This window comes from Typopeltis vanoorti, chromosome 14 (assembly GCF_054136105.1).
Source record: "Typopeltis vanoorti isolate ZY-2024b chromosome 14, IOZ_Tvanoo_1.0, whole genome shotgun sequence".
NCBI lineage: Eukaryota > Metazoa > Arthropoda > Arachnida > Uropygi > Thelyphonidae > Typopeltis > Typopeltis vanoorti.
This window is the reverse complement of record NC_143562.1, coordinates 95,531,325-95,554,924: the sequence shown is the minus strand read 5'-3', so window position 1 is coordinate 95,554,924 and position 23,600 is coordinate 95,531,325. Positions and strand designations below refer to the sequence as shown.

Below are 23,600 nucleotides of genomic sequence, written 5' to 3'. Positions count from 1 at the left end.
TGACTACTTAAAAACATTATTAAATCATTACATGCATCTACAAGAGTGGGGGGAAGAGGCAGTGATTCGTTATACAACAGTGGTCTGGAACCTAGCATGTCATATGACCTAGGTTTGTCTGTGTGTGTGTGTGTGTGTGTGTGTGTATATATATATATATATATATATATATATATATATATATTGTTAAATTGAAGATTTACTCGGTCTGATAACATATTAAAAATATTATTTAATGACTAAAAACAGAGTTTTTGAGTAAAACTTTATTAATACACACAACTAGTTTCGTCTGAGAACAGACTTCATCAGGTGTAAGCGAAAATGACATACAAAATAACAGAGAGAACCATACAAGTACTGGATTTCTACACAGCAGAATGTATAAAACAACAGAGGTAAATGTTTAAATAGAAGAAAGAATTGTTTCTTTCTTATATATATCTCATCTTCCTTTTTCCCTCTTTTACCTTGCGGTGTAGGGTCTATTAATCATTGGACCCCAAACCATTCACAGGATAAAGTGGTCAGCCCTACACCCCAGTGTATCCTATGTCCGCAGTGTTGAGTTCTCAAGACCGGTTTGACTGCTTTGCGGGATGAAAAACCGCAGGATAAACTGGGGAAAAAACCCTACTGTCCACGCCCAAGACCGGAAACTTGGCTATGGCTGAGGAAGATCCTTCAGCTCCTCACGTCACCGACAGAAATCGAATCTAGGACACTCCTTCCTCAGGCATATGGTTGAGAAGGGCACAGCCACTAGGCTAACTGAGCAGCCCATATATATATATATATATATATATATATATATATATATATATATATATATATATATATATATATATATATAATATATTATATTATAATCAGGGCTTTTCAATCAAAGGTGAGTTAGTCTTATACTGGGATGGATGGTTTTCTTCCAGAAACAAACCACTTTGCCCTATAACAATTCTCTAGTAAGTGGCATTACAATCACACTAACTAGTGGGTTGAGGGAAAAGTATGCATGCATACACATGTACATATGTACAAAAGCAAGAGATAAAAAGTGTAGCATTTTTTCTCAGCAGTGTAATATCTGATATGGGCTGCATCTATACCCATATGGTATTAAACTGATTTTTGGAAGGTGGCAGAGTGCATGTAGCTTACTCTACCTTTGTTATGAGTTGCTTAGTATTGCATTACCTCTAAGGTTAGTTCTCGCCATTAAGGAGAAATGAAAAATACATAAACACACACACTGAACAACTGAAACAATAGTTTCACAAAACAAAACATGTCCTTAGTACATATAATAAAGTAAAAACAAAAATGTAACAAACTTAATTTTAAAAAAAAAACCTTCAAAAATATCAAAACAGAAATATATTTTATTTAATGCTATGAGTGTGATTGACACAACACAAAGGATTCGTTTTTATTCATATGAATAAACATGCTCACTACACCTATTCTTGCAGAAGACAATTGAAAATGTACCTATATAACAATAAATATCACTCCTCTGACAGACACTACATTGCAAATGCAGGAAAACCAATATAAGGAAAAAGACGATTACCCAGTGACATCCATATGAAGGAAAATTAATGCTTGAACAACCAAAAGAAAAAAGATGGAAGGATGGCCTAGTGGAGATGCTTTTTCTTCCCAATGCTGTCATCAGGAAGCTTTCAACAAGGAAAGATGGAGACAAATGAGACAGCCTACAATCAAAAATGGTTATAAAAAGAACTTAGAAGTAATCTAGTGAAAATTAGTGTAAAGTGGAGACAAAAATGACCCGATTCTGCCTAATGATAAACTCTGCTACCACAGACATTATACATTATCATTAAGATCACAGTAATTTTGCAATTAAAATTTAATTAAAAGCATTCAAACTAGCATGCCATGTATATATAAAAATGTGTAAAAATGTATCCACTCAACAAGGAAGAGGCAAAAAAAAAAAAAAAAAAAAAAATGCAGGATGTGACAGTGCCTGGCACGAATGTGTTAAAGCTATGAAATCTGTGAATCTGATATTTTTTTATATTTCATTTTAAAATATGTTGGTTGTGACCCACTAAGATTTTTAGCCAACAAAAAGGTCACAACCTGCAGCTCAGAAAATCACATTATACAAAAAAACTGCATAGCCAAATTTCAAAAAGTGAAACAATGACAGAAATAGCCACCTTACAAAGACAACCATTACAAATATCAAACTAACAGTGAGTGATACACCTTCCTTCCTTTCTGATTACACTTATGCATAGACCCTCACTTCACTATGCAGGCATTCGAAACCAAATCTGACAGAATAGGTTGGTTAATGCTTATTCCCCCAAATGTTCTATGTCTGCAGCTAAACATATCAATTTGTCTAGCCACCACCTTCAACAATGGAAAAATCTCACTTAAAAAAAGGCAACAGTATGATAACACTGAAGTCTGTTAAAGACACCGAATTTCATTTATCGTATTGAAAGAAGCCTAAAATCCTCCAAACTAAAGTGGTTGATAAAATACAATTAGAAGTCTAATATTGTAAGCAATAAACCAATAACCAGCAACCTCACCAAAACAGAGTTAGCTATCGTTAAATTGCTCAATGCAAACAAACATCATAATACTAAAGCAAAGTTGTCTAAAATATGATCCTATTAGTCTTCAACAGCAATCCATACCAAATTATCAAATATAACTTAACCAATTGCATTAAAAAAAAAAAGTTACTTTGTGGTCATCACACATAGTTACAAAGTGATTATTTCATTGTGCCAGTACTCCAAGAATTTACAGTCTTCTAAAAATACTAAAAACAGCATGTTACATTATGCAACAGTAAAATGAACTGACTGCCACCTAACCAAGAAACTAGCGGACAATCAAGCTTCGATAAGTCCCCTCCTATAATCACCTCCTCAGCAAAGATGATCTATTAATCAATGCAAAAAAAATTTTTTTTTTTCTATCAATATCACAGTCATTGGCACCACTCTTATTTTGATTTAAAATAAAAACTGCTCAGATTAGCACAAGAGCGCAGTTTGTTCGCCAAGATGGTCGCTGACCTTTGATAGAAGATAGCACAATAAGAAGAAGATGAGGTCAGAAATTTTGGAGTGATGGTGGACAGTTATAATTCAGAGAACATATTGCAGAAGTGGATAAAACATTTAAAAATGGTGAAAAATGTTGAAAGTTCACTTGGACTAGTATGCACAGATTTCATTGCCTGTGTTTCATGAGATGAGAAAGTGGTAGAAAAGACCCAGATAAGTGACCAAAACTGGTCTCTGCAGGGGTGTTTATGAAGTCAGATGAAAGGTTTGTGAGCTACAGAATTTAGTTGATAGGCAAAATAGAAGGAACAACGATAGAAACATAGGATACTGAAGGAATGTAATAAGGTAAATGTAAAAGAAAATTTTCATTACATAACAGGGAAGGAGAGAACAAAAGGTCACTTCCTAAAAGTTTTGTATTAGCGAAAGTATGAAGAGTAAAAATATTGCTTGGAGAGTGGTGAATGAGAGAAATGAGTGGTCAGAGGTGGTCTTAAGTGCCTTGTCAGTAAATAAGGAGAGATATGATATGACTTCCTGTGATGCATCTTTGGACTACATAGAGATGCCTGCATAATAATATTAATGTTAAATAAGTCTGTTATAAGTGAACACTAACTTAAAAGCAAGCCTTAACATGCAGTGCCAGTAACTAAGTATTATTACAAAAAAAAAAAAAAAAGCAATAAACCTCTAAGAAACTCAACAATAAAAGGAATTGAATGAATGATGAATTAGATCAGCTATTCTACATAACAATAAACATATGTACCTATACAGACATCTGTTTTTCCTTTAATTGCTGCTTCATGTAAGGGAGTATAATTCCAATTGTCACGTGCATTTGGATCTGCACCATGTTTTAATAACAGTTGCACTACTTCAGCATGTCCAAAAGAACAAGCATTGTGTAAAGGAATCAGACCACCATCATCCTTTGCATGTACATTTGCTCCATTTTTTAAGAGATGTTCCACAACATCTCTTCTACCAAATCCTATAATGAAAATAAAAATAAAAAATATTTCATCTATAAAGAGCAATTATTGAATTTCTATACAAAATTGTTTTAATATAGTATATTATAAATGACCAGAAATTTTATTCTTGTTTTCATCTGTATTTTACCCTAGCGTAAATAAAAAACAAAACTTTGTGCTGTGTGTGATAGTATCTTCATGATTAACTACCTGTATCATGAGACAAGTAGTTAATATATTATAACAGCTGAGAATTTGTTATTATCCAAGGTTGCCATCTTACCTCAAGTTGGAGAGAGTGATAATTCAGTGTTATCTTGGAAAGTATTATTCAAGTTAAATCCCTGGTTAAGAATGGATATTTGTGGGATTACAGTTCTTGTGATTTTGTTAAGCTTAGAGGATAACACAGAGCAGTATTGCAAGAAAAAGATGTCAGTGATGTAGTAAAGGTGGCAGTATCAGACTACATTCCTGAGGAGATAAGAATAAGAAAGGCTGGAATTAAATGGATAAACAACGCCATCAAGCAGAAGTTACAAAAGAAGAAGTGGTAGTGGAGGGAATATAAGCTGAGATGTGACCAACAAAGCAATAAACAGTACAAGATATAGGCAAGAGAGGTGACATGCATGGTATGGAAGGCCAAATCATATTATAAGATGAAATTGGCTGAACCTTCCAAAGGAATTTTTTTGCTATGTTACAAGTAAAAAGAAAACTGTTTATGGAAAGCTATCTTTGAATGCTGCTAGTAGGAAGGTAACAGAACCAGAAGAAACAGTTGAATTACTAAGTGATTATTTTGTGAAGGTTTATCATCAGGATGAAGGAACAGAAGTAGCTGAAGACACAGGTGTGGATGTGATCTCTGAAGTAGATGAACCAGAGGTACTTATGATATTAAAAAAAATCTTAATGTGAATTATCCTTAAACGTGTGAACAGACTTATGTGTTCGTCGAACATGTTGTTTATTATTTTAACGGTATAATAGAACATAGAAACTAAGTAAATAATTAATTTATTAACTTAATGCTGATATTTCGCTGGTGTTATAACCAGCATCTTCAGAGCACAAAAACACTGTTTGTCACAATACGCGAGACTATAGGAAGAACTGTGAACAGGAAGTCAAACAGGAAGAACTGTGAACATCCGCATCAGCAAACATAAAAGATACGTCCGGAATTATCATTATGGGAAGTCGGGCCTAGCAGACCATGCTCTGGATACCCCTGCACACAGGATCAACTGGAAAAACACAAAAGTACTACACAGAAACCAGTATAAATCAGAGAGATTGTTCTTAGAGGCGACAGAAGCCCTAAAACACATTCCAAATCTCAACAAATATGGCTGTATTAACTTGCCGAAGATCTGGGAGACAGTCATATTAAGAAAAAACTAGCACTTTTCTAGGACTCTAGTAATATATGATAGCTTTTTTTTTTTCTTTTTCTTTTTTTTTTCAGATAGAGGGTGCCAAAATCAGGACTCTAGTCTTTGTGTTGCTGCTACAATTTTGTTTAAGTACACCATGTTGTTATAGTCTCGCGTATTGTGACAAACAGTGTTTTTGTGCTCTGAAGATGCTGGTTATAACACCAGCGAAATATCAGCATTAAGTTAATAAATTAATTATTTACTTAGTTTCTGTGTTCTATTATACCATTAAAATAATAAACAACTTAATGTGAATTCTTCCATAGGATTAGATGATATTTCAGCAAGTGTTGTGTGAATGTACAAGGGAATTGGCCTTACCCTTGACAAGGCTAATTCCCTCTAGGACCTCTAAAAAGGCTTAGCTCAGGTGTAGTTTCAAGAACATGGGAGGAAGGTATGATAGTTCCATTGGATAAAGGTAGGTCAAAAACTGAGCTTGAAAACTACAGACCTGTTACTATCTCGAGAGTGGTGGTTAAGGTTTTGGAAAAGTCGGTTAAAGCAAGAATTCAAGATTGGGTGGAAAATATTCTGATACTTTTCAGAGGTCAGCATGGCTTTGTTAAGGGAAGGTCTTGCCTGAGCAATTTATTTTGTTCTATAATAAAGTAACACTAGAGTTGGAAAAAAGATAAAACTCTTGACAGAATATGGTATGCAAATCTGTTAAGTAAGCTAAAACAAATGGGGATGGATACAGGAGTGGTGAAATGGATAAGAAGGTAGTTGTCTGACAGGCAACAGAGAGTAGCGTATAGTGGCGTGGAGTCAAAGGTAGGAAAAGTGGCAAAGGCTTTCTTCTTGGTCCAAATCTGCATTATTAACAATACTGGGGACAATTTACAGAGTGATATCCAGTTGTTTGCTGATAATGTTAAGCTGGGAAGAGCTATAGTACATAAAGATGATGTAGCAAGCCTGCAGAACGATTTGAATCAGTTGTCACTGTGGTCAGAGAATAATGATTTCTCTTTTAATGTGGCAAAATATCAAGTTATTAATATTGAAATGAAAAATTTCAGTCTGTGTATTCTATTGATGGAATTTCATTGCTGGAAATTGATGAGGCCGAGGATCTGATCTAGGAGTTATGGTTGATAGGGAACTGAAGTTCAGAGGTCAAACTATGACTAGTGAGGACAGAAAAGTCATTCTTCTTTAGATATGCCCACATCTAGACTACTGTGCTCAGATTTGGTTGCCTGGGTTTCTTAGAGATGTTAACACCAACCTGTGTTATACTGAATAAGTTCAGTATAACACAGGTGATGACAGAATAATGTAATCATTGGAAGTTGGATAAAGTTTCAGTTAGCAAGAATGTGAGATCTGGATTTTTTCTACAAGGATGGTGAATAACTGGAATGGGTTGCCTGAGGTGGTTGTCAATTCAATCAGTTTAAGAAGAGATATGACAGGCACTGTGTTAATAATGGTTAGTTTCTTACTCCCATGATGAAATTTTGATAGCATTTGGGAAGCATGATAGGTATATTATGAACGATGTGTTTCAGTCTCCCACGATAAGACTTTGGACTACATGGAGATACCTGTTAACAATAACTTCCTATCAACAATTTTCCTACAAATTAATGTGTTATCTGTAAAGACTATAATATTATCAAATCATAAATTTCTATCTTCTAATGCACATCTCGATGTAATTAGTGCACATAGACCATTGTCAACCACTGGGTCTTTTTCTTGCCCTGTTAAAAAGCACTTGTTTGCTAACCTACCCAGGGCTAGTTTTATCATTAGGCAATCGCCTATGGGCGTCAAGACTTCGGGGCGCCAGATTTTGCTACATATAAAACTATATAAAACTAACAGGAACACCTGTATTCCATAAAATTCATGTATGTAAGCATAGCATTTCTTTGCTGGACGTATATACACGTCCAGCAAACCTGGATAATATTCTGTCCACCTGCTGAAAGAACATAGATAAGAAGTGTAGTTTGACAGTCATGTCCATTAGAAGGGGTAATAATCCTTCACGCTGAAAAGAACACTTAACTAGATTACTTGGCGTATGTAGTAGCTATGTCCAGTTGCCTACAGCAAGAAACGCAGTTGCTTGTCGTTTATTCGGTAACCAGAATCTAAGTTATATCTGACTAAATACCTATGAGTTATATTCATTTCGCTGCTTGTTTTTATCATATAATTATAGTTTTTAATGCCAGCGCAAAATGAGAAATCCTTTCATACTTTCTTCACTTCATATTGTATCACTATGGAAGATCAATGTCACTATCAATTTTTTGGCTAATTATTTTAATTACCAATACATTTTAAAATTCTCCCAGAACTAGATTGAAGTTAATTATTTTTGTCAAACAATTCTTTTATAAATTCATGAAAATCTGAATCTAAAAATGAATACAGCCTCCATGTGTTCCAAATTAAGTTTTCTTTTTTATTCATAATCTTGGTTCGAAGGTTAGTTCACATATTGCGCGGCTCGCACTTTTAAATTTCTTTATAGAGAATCATATGTAAATCTTGTATCATATCATGTAATGCATAATTTTTATAAACTTAATCTGTAGGTTTTTGCATTTCAACTTACTTGGCTCCCCCAATCACTCCCTACAAATCGAAATAAACGGCAGTTATGAAGTCAACTGTTATGTACATATTTTCGGTATTATGTGACAGTTTTGAAGTAGTGATATTTTCCCTACACTTTGTCCTTCAAAACATGTGTAGGTGCATGCGTCAAAATGAAATTTTATTTCCAAAATTTTCATAACAGAATTAATTTGCCTTTAATGGATAACCCCCCCCCCAAAATTATCACCACACACACACACACACAAAATACTGCTAGATAACATATGTGCACTTTCTTTTTGTTTGAATTCGTTATTTTTCCAAAGTAATTGTACTATTGCAGTTTTAAGCAAAAGACAAAGGCAAAGAATCTCTGATAAAATACCATTGGATATAAATTTTTGATATTAAAAAGACTCGCAATCAAAAACCCCGAGTAATGCAGTTTAACATCATTTGTTGTTCATTAAAAAAAAAAAAAAAAAAAAAAAAAAAAAAAAAAAAAAAACGTTCCTAAATTTGAAATGTGCGACCCGCATAATTTTATTTTGCAAGGAAAGAAAGCAAAATGTCATATTTATTTCAATAAATGTTATTCAAAAAATATAAATATTTGACATAATATTTCCAATGTAAACAAATGTATTGATTATTTATTTATTATCTTTCCAAATAAAAACGAATTTCCAAATAGAAATTCGTTTTTATTTGGAAAGAGACGCAATAAATAAATTGTGCAGCAAAAAAGGGTCAAATATTGTAGGACAGTAAAGAAATTCAAAGAATGCTGATGAAGTTTCATCAGCATTCTACATTTTTATTAGGTCAAAGGAATTTTGAGTATATTTGCAAACAGATATATTCAACATAACTTAGCCAGTTTTGTTGTAAAAAGTGCCGCATTTGAAGAAATATTAGTGGCATAATAATAAACTAGCAGAATTCATAATGCTTCAGAATAACTTGATAATACCAAAACAAGATGAGACACATCTGTAGAACTCTATTATTATTATTATTAGAGTCCTTTTAATTATGAACTCTATAAAGATATATTTAAGAAATTGGTTGTATTTTTGTGTTTTTAATTAAATAAACTAGTTTCATTTTGTCACAGAGTTTTTGCTTCTGAACTACCTGGACAATTGTTCTCATCAGTATTACTAAATTCCAATCTCCTTCTCTGGAAATTTTCTCTTACTAAATGTTTGACTTGTGTTGACAAATCACTGACTTAGCAATTTAATGCAGATATTAAATATATGGTCAATTTAATCCATAACATTCTTAAGAATATTTCACCCTGTGATTTCCCAAAATCCTGTTAGGAAAGAACGGATCGCTGAGTATTGAACTTGCAATCATTTTGAAACACGTTTCTGAGACAACAGAGGTTTTTTTTGTGTGCTGCTGCTATTTGTATTAATTAGTGGGTAAGAGCAGTTTCTATATCACATAAACAGAGCATTTGATTTTCAAGTTTATTATTATTTATAAATTAAATTGATTTTTCAGTTCATTTTTTGTGCATCACGATTCCAGTTATTTTATGGTAAAATATCGGGTAAAAAAGTGGATGTTAGCGAGCATAGCAAGTTATCGTTACTATTGATTGCTTCTACATTTTAACTAAAGCTGGAATTATTATGCTTATTACTGCAACTTAAAAAAATCAAATCTGGAGTTTAATAAATCTTAATAATTGTGTGATAAAGTTGGAACAGAATTAATCCTATATATATATATATATATGTGTGTGTGTGCTTTTTATGTGAATCCCAGGCCTCCAGTAAGTAAGGTGGTCTCGCACTAGGCGACAAAATTTACCTTTCACCTAAAGTTGGGTGGTTGGAAAGCAGATACGTTAACCATTATGTCAACCACGGAGGCATACTGTGCATGTTACTGCAAAGTGAAATGTTTTATATTTATATTTAGATCCATGTTGTAATTCCATAAATATGATTTTTGCTACAAATTTTATTACCGTAAATTCAAAATTTTTATTTTTAGTGAGAATATCTGAACTTTACAGTAGATGAAGTTCCTATTTTTACCTTGATTAACAAGCTTAATTTCATTGTATTTAAATTCTTTTCTTTTCTTGTTTAAAAAAAAAAAAAAACTTTTATCCTTATACAATTATTTAAGAAGCAACTTGCACCAAAATAAAATAAGTGACCTGTCATTATTATGCATTGAATCAGATATAATAGACTCGATTAATTATGTTGACATAATTATGATAAAATTGGATTAAAACATCGAAGGAGAAATCTACAGATTATATGAGTATTGTTGATTCTGAAGCTGGTTGTTCTACAGATCCAATCATAAAAGGATTTGATTTTACAAATTTAAATTATAACGATGGACCTGAACAGATTCATAATTTGGATTTTCCGAAAGATAACAATAATAGAAGATTTTCAATGACTCATTATGCTTGAAGACTATTTAACGGCGAGACAATGCAGCATTTGTGATTATTGTATTCAATATCCACGGATTCTGCATTTTGCTTCTGCTGTTTATTATTTGATCAATGGCTGATTCTGGATTGAGGGACTGGAAAAATGCTTCTATTTTAGCTGCGCATGAGAAAAGTCAAAGACAAGTTGAAAATTACCATAAGTGGAAAGAATTCGAAATTCGAATAAAAGAAAAGAAAACCATTGATGAAGAGAACTTGCTACTTATTAGAAAAGAGGACAAACATTGGGTGCAAGTATTAGAATGACTCTTTGCTTTAGTTCAGACGTCAGCTATTCAAAATGTATCATTTCGTGGAACAAATGAGGCATTGTTTTCGCATGGAAATGGAAATTTTTTGAAATATGTCAAATTTCTAACCAAGTTTGATCCAATAATGAATGAACATCTTCGAAGAATAAAAGATAAAGATACATATGTGCATTATCTTGGAAAAGATATTCAAAATGAAATAATAAACATCTTCGCCAATGCGATAAAAAAGAAAATTTTAGAATCTATTGTTGCCGCCAAATATTTTTCCATAATTATTGACTGTACATCCGACAAATGAGCATAGTACTTCGATTCGTAGACACTAGTAATAGCACGGTTTCTATAAAAGAACACTTTTTGGGATTTATAGAAATAAAAAATACCACTAGAGGACTATTACACTTTTTTATATAATCTTTATCAAGTAGCTTTATTTTATCCTCCTACATGTTTCGCCAATCTGTTTCTATTGGCATCCTCAGGGAATACAAACTAGTAAGCTAAAATGAAGGTTACAGACTAGGTTATAACCGATGATTCTAAATCATACAAAAAATTGGCTAACCTTTTAAAACCACATAGGATCAGAGTGGCATTCAAACCAATCAACACCATTCAGAAATTTTTAAGATCACTGAAAGATCCTCACCCATTCTACAAGTACTCTGGAGTATATAATATTCCTTGCTCATGTGGTATTAGTTACGTAGGTCAGACATCTAGAAGCTTTGAAACGAGAAAGAAAGAACACATAGGATATGTCAGAAATAACAGACAAGACATTTCAGGCCTTTCATGCCACTTTGCCTCTACTAACCATCACATTGAGTGGGATAAGAGCCTTATGCCATACATAGAAGATAACTACCATTCAAGAACCTTTAAAGAAGCAGCTATAGTCGTCCGTAAAACTGAAAACCTAAACAAGAATCAAGGTCTAATTTTACCAGAAATTTGGAAAACTTTTATCAGATCATTAAACATCAAAAAAAATGAACTTTCATAACAATTACGTCATGAGCCATTACGAATAAATCATGTTAACGAGACAAGCACATTGTCACGCACAATTCCAATTTTTTGTATGATTTAGAATCATCGGTTATAACCTAGTCTGTAACCTTCATTTTAGCTTACTAGTTTGTATTCCCTGAGGATGCCAATAGAAACAGATTGGCGAAACATGTAGGAGGATAAAATAAAGCTACTTGATAAAGATTATATAAAAAAGTGTAATAGTCTTATGAATAATTGTCAAGAAAAAATTTAACATAATTACCACTGGAGGATTTTTATCAAATGAAATACTAGGAACTCTAGACAAATTTTCATTACCAATACAAGATTTACGAGGTCAAGGATACGATAACGCCAGTAATATGAAAGGTGATGTAAAAGGTGTGCAGCTACGAATTCCAAATATTTACCCGAGAGCAATGCATGTACTCCGTAGTTCACATTCATTAAATTTAGTAATGAATTTCACTGCTAATACTTTAGATGCCACAGCATTTTTTGACGTGGTACATCGTCTATATGTATTTTTTTCCGGTTCGACTTGTCGATGGAAATACCTCAAAAGACACAAGTAATTTTGCACTCAAACCAGTCTGTGATACACGACGGGAGTCGAATTGACTCATTAAAGCCCCTAAGATATAATTTGTCCGATGTTTGCAAAGCACTGCAAGAAATATCTCAAGATGATAGTTTATGTGGATTAAGTGGAAATACCATGAAATTAGATGCAAGTAGTCTTCATAAAACTTTAAGTTCAAATTTATCGCATCGTTAGTAATGTGGTATAATACACTTTTTGAAATAAACTTTATAAGTAAAGAACTTCAGAATACAAACCTTGATATTGTTAGATCTTGAATAAGGACCTTTTCATCAAAAGGATCATTCATTCAAGATTTAATAAGAATACAATAATAACCAAGAAATACTTGTACTGTTACTAAAGAAACAAATTGTTAATAGAGAACATAATTGAATTACCTTAAAATGAAATACAAAAAATAAGGAATTTGTCTGTCTAGATGGAAATATTGTTGTTTGAAAAATCTAGTAAGAAAAAAATACTGTATGCAAAATGTATGTCAATGCAAACAAAAATCCAAAAGTTGCGTGTGAGTTACTCACGATAAGTGTAACGCCAAAGTGAAGGCATTCATGGAAAGCAAATTGAACTCACATTCCCCAAAAAGGGCGCTCTTGAGGAGAAGAGTTGTGACTAAACAACTTAAGGACCAATAGGAAGGCGGCATGAGAAAACTTCTGCAGCAAAAAGAGGCTGCAACAAGAGATAATAAATGCAGGTTCATGTGGGTTTCGAGCCCCGTTATTTCTGTTCCTGTTTTCATTCAGACCCACGATGCTGACCAGCGGAAGGGAATTCTACAGCATCGGATGGCAAGTTTCTCCCCGTTGCTGACTGGCGAGTATTGTGCGAGCTGCATGCGAGATGACGGCATCCACCGACTCGGGCCATCGGTAGAATTGCTACCAGAATGAGACAATGGAAAGTTCCTCCACGGAGACGGGCAGTCTGATGATAGTGATCAGCGAGACAAGCGTTTGCCCAGCAGAGTGCAGAAAATTGTTGTACATGATGAGCAAAGTGACCTCCATGTGGACGCAACCCACTGAAGCAGTAAAGTATCTAACAGTAAAGGATGGACAAAAGGAAAAGGACAAAGGACGGTAACCTCATGCCGCGGTGGTAATGGACAGAATTTTCTTATTTTATTAACAATTAGCATTAGAGGAAAAGGGTGAACCAATTTCTAGTTGGAAGAAAAATGGACAATTGCCTAGAGAACTTTTTGAATGACTTATATGCATTGTAACTTGTTAGTTCCATTGGACTGGTAATCGGAGGACTTACATTCTTGTGCGAGACTTAATTAATGTGGTGGGGTCTGTGTTAGCATTTGAAGTTAAAATTGTCAACTTGTATTTTCCCATGCTAAGCGTTCTTTAATTGACCAGAGGATATGAGTTATATATTCAATTACTAGAGTGTTCATTTATGATTGTCAGTCGATTTAGTATAGGTATTGTGATAAGCTTTTGATATGTTTAAACCTAACTGTAAACTCTTTAGATCTTTAATAAACATGTTTTACTATGTAAGCCTGAGTTTTGCTTGAGCATGAGACTAATTTACCACTCATAAAAGTTTGAACCTATGCATAAGGGGACGGTAAAGAATAATTAGAAAGGATAGGGCCATGACTGCAAACTGAGATCTCTACAAATTCTATATATATTTAACGAATTTAGGTAGCTGTTAGAACTCTGGGAAAGTTTCTCTGAGCAAGAATTCTTCTGTCCTAGGACTCTGACTGGCGCAGCTGGAACAAACAAATTTGTCAGAGTTCAAAAAGGAGATGGGCCCAGAGAGATAGACTGGAGATCTCATTCTTAGTTGGCACGAGGGGATAATAGTAACATAGATTTAAAGAAAAACCACGAAGTAAAGTGCAGCTGACAGGATGTGTTTGTTCTATTAATTGAGAATATTGAATCAATCACAGCGAGTTGGTCTTGGTCTCATGCACAGCAATCAGGAAATTTTAGAAAAGAAATTTGAAAAATAACCTTTGTACATCAGTGTGAGCTAAAGTACAAGTATGTCTCTTCCGTCAAGCTCCTAGATAAATGACTAGGAATTCTTTACGACTATAGACCCCCCATCAGATTTTTCCTCAGTTTTCTAGAGAGGGCACTGATGGTGTGAAAACGTTTTTTGAATACATAGAAGAACTTAGAAGGTTTGGTCGATGGAGTGACCCACAGCTCCTGCTGATATGAGGCAAACTAATAGGGAGGGCGAGGGAATTTTTCAACTCACAACCATGTTAAGAAGGACCCTGAGTTATAAAAAATTTAAAGAGATACTGGTCTCTGAGTTCTCAAGGAGAGGATGGATTGTTCGAACATTTAGAGAACTGTACAAGTGCATACAAGAAAAGGGGAAAGAAGTGGGTAATTATCTAAACAGAATACTGACACTCATCGGAGAATTGAGAGTCTCGCCACAGGAAGGAACCCATCTTGAATGGATGGCATTCCAACAGTTCCGGTCGGGCCTCTCCTGTGGATTGCAAGAGAGTGTCTACATGGAAAAGGTGAGAAGCCTTGATGAGTGCTACAAAGCAGCCAGGGAGAGAGAGAGAGAGAGGTTGTTGGAGGACATGGCTCAGGCTATTGGTGCTAGAGAAGTCGCAAGAGAGGACTCCCCGGCAAGGCGAGAACCAGTTGGCTCCAAATGAGGGGTCTGACATAGAGTTCCATCCAAAGAAAAAAAAAGGGGTGGGGAAGAAAAGGAGAAAAAGGGAAAACCTCACTCGAGATGAACCAATGAGCGACAGGGCGCTAGGTGAAGGCAAGCGCTATAGAATGCAGAGCGTGAGCCCAGTAGGAATACAAGGTGGAAGAACCCTGACCCTAGTGGAGGGATTCGTAGAAGGAACTCTATGCAACTTCCTATTAGATACGGGAGCCCATGTATCAGTTATTTCTTACTCATTGTTTAGCAGGCTCGACACTCTGAGTGCCAACAATCTAGTCGAGCTACAATACCCCCATAAAATCGTGGCCATTGCCAGAGTTGAGCTCTCTTCCACCACCAGGGCAATCGCGAGGATATCCATGCCTTGTTTCCCTGTGAGCCTCACGCATGAAGTGATAGTCCTCCCTGAATTGTCAGACCTCAGCAACCAGATTATACTGGGTCTGGATTTCTTAGAGAGGCATCAATTCGTGTGTGATTTTGGAAATCAATCACTATCTCTCTGTGGAATAACTTTCCATCCTAAGTACAGACTCGGTGATGAGTGCAAAATGCGAGAAACCATGCAGTTTGATGTGAGTAAAGTGGAGGAAGATCATTTTGAATGGAAGGAAAGGCTTATGCAAAATGCCATGAAATTGCACGACTCCGATCTGGTAAAGAGGGAGCTTAGAGAATTTTTCCAACATATATATAGGCAATATCCCAAAGTATTCACGGAAGGGATTGGTTCCCTCCCCTGCACAAACGTGGTAAAGCATGCAGTGCAAGTTACTTCAGAGACCCCAATATATGTAAAACAATATCAGACCGCCCCTGATATACCTGGATGGCTTGGAGAGGTTATTGATACAGTACGAGACGGTGGGAATCATTGAGAGGTCAAACTCCCGTTGGAACAGCCCCTTCATACTCATGAAGAAATCAAATGGAGATCTAAGATTTGTGTTAGATCTAATGGAAGTCAAAGTTACCAAGCCAATCGACTTCCCTGTGTGCAGGATGGAGGAGTTACTGGTCGGCCTGGAAGGAGCAAAATTGTTTTCAAAGTTAGATCTGAACTCTGGGTATTTCCAAATCCCCCTCAGGAGGACAGGAAGTATTTTGCCTTTATCACCAAATGGCAAAAATACCAACTGTGCCGACTTCCCCAAGGAGCGAGGAACTCAGCCATGAGTTTTCAGTCTCATGAACTCTGTTCTAGCTGATATGTTGGGTAAAGGAGTTTTGTGCTTCCAGGAAGACTTGCTGATTTACTCATCCACCTTAAAGGAACACAGGGAAGTCTTAGTGAAGATTCTGGATAGACTAAGCAGGGCCCATCTTTCACTGAAGTGATCGAAGTGTAAATTTTTTTTCAAGGAGGTAGAATACCTAGGACATGTAGTAAACGAAGCAGGGATAATCCCCTCCAAGGATAATGTGACTGCCATACTGAGAGCAAAGCCCCCTTCCACAGTAAGACAGGTTAGGAAATATCTGGGAATGGTCAACTTTTACCGGAAATTTATTCTCGAATGTTCCAAGCTAATGGAACCTATAGTAAGGCTGACAAGAAAGGGGATGAAATTTTCATGGGGGGGAAGCAGCAGAGTGCTTACCAAGCTCTGAATCTAGCTTTGACCATGTCGCCAGTGCTCACATATCCTAAGCTCGGGCAAACATTCTTCCTTGCCGCTGATGCCTCCAAGGACACTATTGCTGCTGTACTAGAGCAAGCAGAGGGAGAAGTTTTCAAACCGATGCTTTCATAAGCAGAAGGCTATCTCCCTCCGAAAGGAACTATTCTGTAATTGAGAAGGAGGCTCTGGCAATTTTGTACAGCCTTAGAAAATTTTGGTACATACTACTGGGGCAACACATCATCCTGAGATCTGACCACAAGCCTTTATCCTTCATCTCATCTATGAAGGACAAGAATCAAAGGATTGTGCACTGGTCCCTAGAAATGCAGGAGTTCGATGTCGAATGTAGTGGCCAATGTCCAGGTCTCTAGATCCGAACCCAGAGGAGGACTCCTGTGCGATTAGGGAGGTCATTGACCCCATATTAGTGATCGAAGGGAATAAGGAAAAGCCCCTACCCCTCCATCTTCAGACCTGGAGAAGACGAGATAATTGAGACCCAAAAATTAGATCCGATGTGGGGGGGGGTGCACAAAAGGTTATCAAATGGGGAAAGCCTCTCACGAAATCAAGTATTCTATGATACCATATACGTGGATAAAGACAGTCTTTTGTTGTCCAAACAAGACGTCACAGGAAGATGGAAAGAAAAGATTCTAGTTCCAAAGGTCATGATTCCTTGGGTGCTATACACGCTTCATGACTTGGACCTAGCCAGACATCATGGTATTCATAGAACATGGAAGAAGGTGATGGATAGGTACTTGTGGAAGGGAATGAGAGATGATATTGAGACATATGTGTCTTCATGCCACTTATGCCAACAGAAATCTACGATCTCTGGCAAGTCTCCTCTCCAGCCTTTCTTGCTCCCCTCATGTCCCTTTCAGGCTGTGGCTATGGACATTGTGGGGCCACTTCCCACCTCCTCGAAGGGGAATAGGTATATACTTGTCATAATCAACATGTTCTCGAGGTTTCCTGAAGCCACAGCCATGAAAGATCAGACGGCTAAAACTGTAGCGAACAAATTGTTCAAGCTGATATTTTCAAGATATGGAATGCCCCAAACCCTCTTATCAGACCAGGGCACTAATTTCACTGCTGAGATGATGCTGCAACTCTGCAAGTTGTTGGGGATAAAGAAGCTGTTTACTAACCCATAGCATCCTCAAGGGAATGTCATGTGCGAAAGAATGAACCAGACCTTGAAACTCACTCTCTCCAAGCTAGCAGAGGGGCTGGTCCAAGACTGGGACACTCACCATGCACACACCCTCTTTGCATGCAGGACTGCCCTCCATGCTGCCACCAAGGAGGCCCCTGCGGTTGTGCTCCATGGTTTCGAGACTTTATTCCCCAATGATTTCAGAATTTCCAAGGCTAGCAATGGGTTCCCCAGATAGAGACAAGTATCTGAATAACCTCATCAGAGAAAACAGATTAGCGCACGAACTGGTAGCTGAATCTAGCAACGTGTTCCCGACATGCCAGGTCATACGCTAACAAGATAAGAAAATACAAGGATCTGAAGCCAGGAAACTTGGTCTTATTAGAGCAGAACTCTGGAAAGAAGAAAGGGAGAAGTTTGGAAGGGGTGCTGCAGGACCCTTTGAAATTCTGGAGAAGCTATCTCCGGTAACTTTCAGGATTAGAGAAAGGGCACAACAAGGAAAAACTATAATCATGCATTCCTACTGACCGAAACTATACAATTGCAGATCGGATAGGCTGGTTTGCTTGGGAGATTCACTCACAAACATCTGGGGAAGAAGGGGTGGGCCAAGAGAAAGGGGAAGTTGCCAGGAAAACAAAATCAGAACCTACTCCAGAGCACGCTCATTAAGGAGAGGAAGCATCAAAAGGGAGGAGGGACAACCCTCCTCAAGTGAATATCTTCCAAGATATATCAGACACAGAGATTCCTCGGACATAAACCACGAAGATGAGCAAACTCAGAAGCAGAGGGGAGAAGGAGAATCAGTTTGCGAAGAAACTTTGCTCCCACCCTTATTAAGAAAAGCATTAAAGCCTAGACAAAATGGAAGAGTCATCTCCAGAGAAGTGAAGGAAAACTTAGAAAAAAAATTTTAGGAAAAATTTTTTTAGTAAAAGGGGAGGGCCTTTGTTAGATCTTGAATAAGGACCTTTTCATCAAAAGGATCATTCATTCAAGATTTAATAAGAATACAATAATAACCAAGAAATACTTGTACTGTTAGTAAAGAAACAAATTATTGATAGAGAACATAATTGAATTACCTTATAATGAAGTACAAAAAAGGAGGAATTTGTCTATCTGGATAGAAATATTGTTGTTTGAAAACACTAGTAAGAAAAAAATACTGTATGCAAAATGTTGTCAATACATTTTGTATAGCCCGAAGCAAAGGCATTCGTGGAAAGTGAATTGAACTCGCGTTCCCCGAAAAGAGCGCTCTTGAGGAGAAGAGTTGTGACTAAACAACTTAAAGACCAATAGGAAGGTGCTGTGAGAAAACTTCTGCAGCGATGAGGCCACAACAAGAGATAATAAATGCGGGTTCACATGGGTTTCAAGTCCGTTTTTTCTGTTTCTGTTTTCCTTTTGATCCACGATGCTGACCAGTGGAAGGGAATTCTACGGCATCGGATGGCAAGTTTCTCCCTGTTGCTGACTGGTGAGTATCACGTGAGCTGTACACGAGATGACAGCGTCCACCAACTCGGGCCATCGGTAGAATTGCTACCAGAATGAGACAACGGAAAGTTCCTCCAGGGAGATGGGCAGTCTGATGATAGCGATCAACGAGATGAGCGTTTGCCCAGCAGAGTGCAGAAAATGGTTGTACGTGACAAGCGAAGTGACCTCCACGTGGATGCAACCCACTGAAGCAGTAAAGAATCTAACAGTTAAGGATGGACAAAGTGGACACGGTAACCTCATGCGGCAGTGGTAATGGACAGAATTTTCTTATTTTATTAACAATTAGCATTACAGGAAAAGGGTGAATCAATTTCTAGTTGGAAGAAAAATGGACAATTGCCTAGAGAACTTTTTGAATGACTTATATGCATTGTAACTTGTTAGCTGTTGTATAATGTACGTAAAGGTTGCTTTATTTTCCAAGGAAATGTACAAAATGCAAGTTACAGCCAACGCTGAAGTTCGACGACAGATCTTAACAAGGAAAGTGTTGGCAGGAGTGAACTTGGAAGTGGTCAGGATTTTAAAAGTCCTGTATGCATCAACAGGAACATGTACAAGTTATGACTTGTTCACTGTATAATACTATAAATACGCAAGACATAAATCAGTTTTAGATTATTTCTGAATTGTGTGACAAGCAGTTAGCAATTTGATGTAGTGCATATTCAATACCTAGTCAGTACCTTACTTACATGGATTATGCAAAATGCAAATTATTGTTGTTCCAATAAAACAGAAGGTTTCACATGAGTATTTTTACACCTTTTCTTGTAAAAATAATTTGGTTCAGGTACGTGAGAAATTGCATTCTAGCAATTTTGTAAATTTAACTTTTTTTTTACAGATATCATGGCTGAACCCAAGAAAAATTTGGACAATATACTACTGAATATTTGAAATACAGCTTTATAAAGTCACCTACAAACAAAACATTACCAATGTGCCTGATTTGCCAAAAAGTTTTTTCAAATGAATCTATGAAGCCATCAAGACTAGAGCATTTTACAAAAGTTCATGCTGATAAAAAAGTTAAGGTTTTATCATATTTTCAAACACTTAAAGATAAATTTTTGAAACAACCAAAATTGACAGATAAGTTTTCATAAGAAAACTTATCTGCCAAACATCTCTAGATAATAATGGGTTGTGTGCCTGTTACAACATTTCCTTGCTAATTGCTAAATTGGGAAAACAGCATAATGTTGGTGAAGGAAAATCCTACCAGCTTTTAGTGAGGTAATATACACTGTACTGCATAAGCCAGCCTCTGATATTGTCAAGAAAATTCCTTTGAGCAATAATACAGTGCAACTTCGTTGCACTGTATTATTGCTCAAATGGAATAACCCAGGATGTTGAAAACTCATTATGTGAGTATTTAAAAACAACCCAGCTCTCTATACAACTTGATGAGCATTACTTTTAGCATATGTACTATATAAAAGAAGAAAAAATTTGCCAAGAATTATTTGCTAACTGACACTAAAGGAGAAACAATATTTCATGCATTGGAAAAGTTTTTTAAAGAAAAAGAAATCCTTCTGAATAATATGAGTACTCTGGATGTCAGTAAAGCTGTGGGACTGTATGGTATTTCACCATGAGTTTTGAGAGAATGTGCTAGGGAACTGACAGTGCCTTTAATCTGGCTTTTCAATGAAAGTCTGGCTGCGGGAAAGGTGCCCATGGAATGGAAGGAAGGTAAGATAGTGCCATTGAATAAGGGCAGTAGCAGACTGGAAGTGTCTAATTATAGGCCAGTTTGTGTGTCATCAGTAGTTAGTAAGATCTTGAAGAAAGTAGTTAAGGACCGTATACAGCATTGGGCAGATGAGGGTAATGTTATCTGTAAGAGTCAACATGGATTTGTGAAGGGGCGCTCTTGTTTTAGCACTATGCTAGCCTTTTATGATAAAGTTACAAGAGCATTAGATGAGGGAAAGGCATATACTGCCATTTTCTTAGACTTAGTGAAGGCATTTGACAGGGTACCACATGATAAGCTGATATTTAAGTTGCAGCACATGGGTCTGGATGTCAGATTGGTCAACTGGATTCAGGATTGGCTGTCCAATAGGTATCAGAGAGTTGTGTACGGTGGGGCAGTTTCAAGGAAGCAGAGGGTTACAAGTGGGGTCCAACAGGGCTCAGTACTGGGACCTATATTGTTTAACCTTCATATCAATGACATTGTCAGTGGATTGTAAGGGGATATTCAGTTGTTTGCGGATGATGCGAAGCTGGGAAGGTTTATTCGTAATAGTGAAGATGCGGCAGCCCTGCAAGAGGATTTGAATAAGCTAGATAGATGGGCAAATGAATGGGGGTTGTCAGTTTAATGCAGCAAAATGTAAGGTCTTGAGGTTTGGGAAACATCGATGGAACATTGCATACCTCTATGGGAGGAGTTATACTGGAGGAAGTAGGGGAGACGAGATCTGGGGTTGATGATTGATAAAAATCTGAAATTTAGGGAACATATTGCAAAGGTGGTGAAAGTAACACAGAGGAGTGCTGCAATAATGAGAAGAACGCTGACCTGCGGAAATAACACAGTTATCATTCTGTTGTATAAGACCCTGATCAGACCACACTTGGACTATTGTTCTCAGATTTGGTCCCCAGGATTTGAAGGGGATAAATTAACTGTGGAAAGGGTACAAAGGCAGATAACAAAGATGGTTTCAGTACTGTACAATGATAGTTAAGCAGATCGGCTGAGGGAATGTGGACTGCAGAGTTTGATGGATAGAAGAAGGAGAGGTGGTATGGTATGATTGAGACTTTTAAACTGTTGAGAGGTGGTTACAGGGTTGACACTAGGGAGTTCTTTCGCTTGGTTGAACAGCGGGAAGGAGTGGTGACAAGAGGCCATCCCTGGAAGTTACGAAAGGAAAGTGTGAGCAAGAGGGTGAGGAGTGGTTTCTTTACATGGAGAGTGGTTGAACCATGGAATGCATTGCCTGATGGAGTGGTGAGAGTGAGAACGGTCAATGGGTTTAAGAAGTGGTATGATAGACTTTGTTTCTTAGGGGGGGGGGAACCTCCCCTTGATGAGTCTTGATAGACTTTGTGTTTCTTAGGAAGGACCTCCCACGATGAGTATTTTGACTCCATGGAGGCCTGAATAATAATAATAATAATAATATCTTGTCAGTTGCTACTGATGGTGCTCCAGTGATGGTAGGGTGCTATTGCAGTTTTATTGCATATTTCAGAGGCAGTGTCAAATGTATTCACTGTACACCGTGTGATTCATCATCAACATTTAGTTGCCAAATAACTGCGTGATCACTTACACAGGTCATTACATTACGTAATTACAGCAGTCAACAAAATAAAAAGTCATTCATTGAATGACTGTTTGGACAACTTTATATTGAAAACGGTGGAAAATGCAATTGCTTGCTGCTCCATACAGAAGTTCATTGGCTATCAAAGGGTGCCTTTTAATCGATTTTATAAACTCTGACTCAGTGCTACAGTTTTTAGAAAACAGAGATAGATTCTTTACAAGCTAACTTGATTCATTTCAAAAGTAACATAGCCTACTTGACCGATTTGTTTAATAAATTTAATGAAACAAATCTACAGCTCTAAGGAGATGAGGTAAATAACAAAAGCTGTTATTTCTGTGTCTGTGTCAAAACTTGTCCTGTACAAACGAAACTTAGGGCAAGAAGAATTCAGCCAATTTCCAAATCTATCAACAGTGGAAGAATGTGATGAAGCTGTGCTCAGCTATTATCAGCACTTGGAGGTCTTCCAATTATAATTAATGTGATTTCAACCAAGGATTTAAAGATATTCTTGAAATGAAAATACCCGGTCTTAGGTTTTGGAACCGTTTTCAAGTATAAACACAGAAGAATCTTTATAATTACAAGAAGAACTGATATAAGTAACAACAAATGAGGACCTGAAGTTAAAATTCAAAAACGGATACCAACAGTTCTGGCTGCAAAAGCAGATACTCGCACTTTATCCTATTGTGTGCTATAGTAAAAAAAGTTTATAATTGCATTTTCATCATATTTAGTGGAACATGGGTTCAGTGCAGTCACAAATCTTTTAACTAAAAAAAAAACAGACTGCAAATAGCTGATTGCAGTGATTTAAGAATGCTGCTGACAAATACAGAGCCAAATATCAATAAATTGGTAGCAGCACACGAGACTCATTCTTCCAA

General features: G+C 36.6%; 1 protein-coding gene and 1 non-coding gene across 2 annotated transcripts in view; one reads left to right on the top strand and one right to left on the bottom strand.

Annotated features, from left to right (window-relative positions):
- Positions 1-23,600, bottom strand: part of Tnks (tankyrase) — a 443,661-nt gene that overhangs the window by 410,819 nt on the left and 9,242 nt on the right. Inside the window, exon 2 of the mRNA XM_090403559.1 lies at positions 3,835-4,059. Coding sequence (XP_090259685.1) covers positions 3,835-4,059 — 225 coding nt within the window. The remainder of the gene's footprint in view (positions 1-3,834; positions 4,060-23,600) is intronic.
- LOC150099781 (U2 spliceosomal RNA) lies at positions 1,029-1,216 on the top strand. The gene has a single exon (XR_016549434.1). It is a non-coding gene; the product is annotated as a U2 spliceosomal RNA (small nuclear RNA).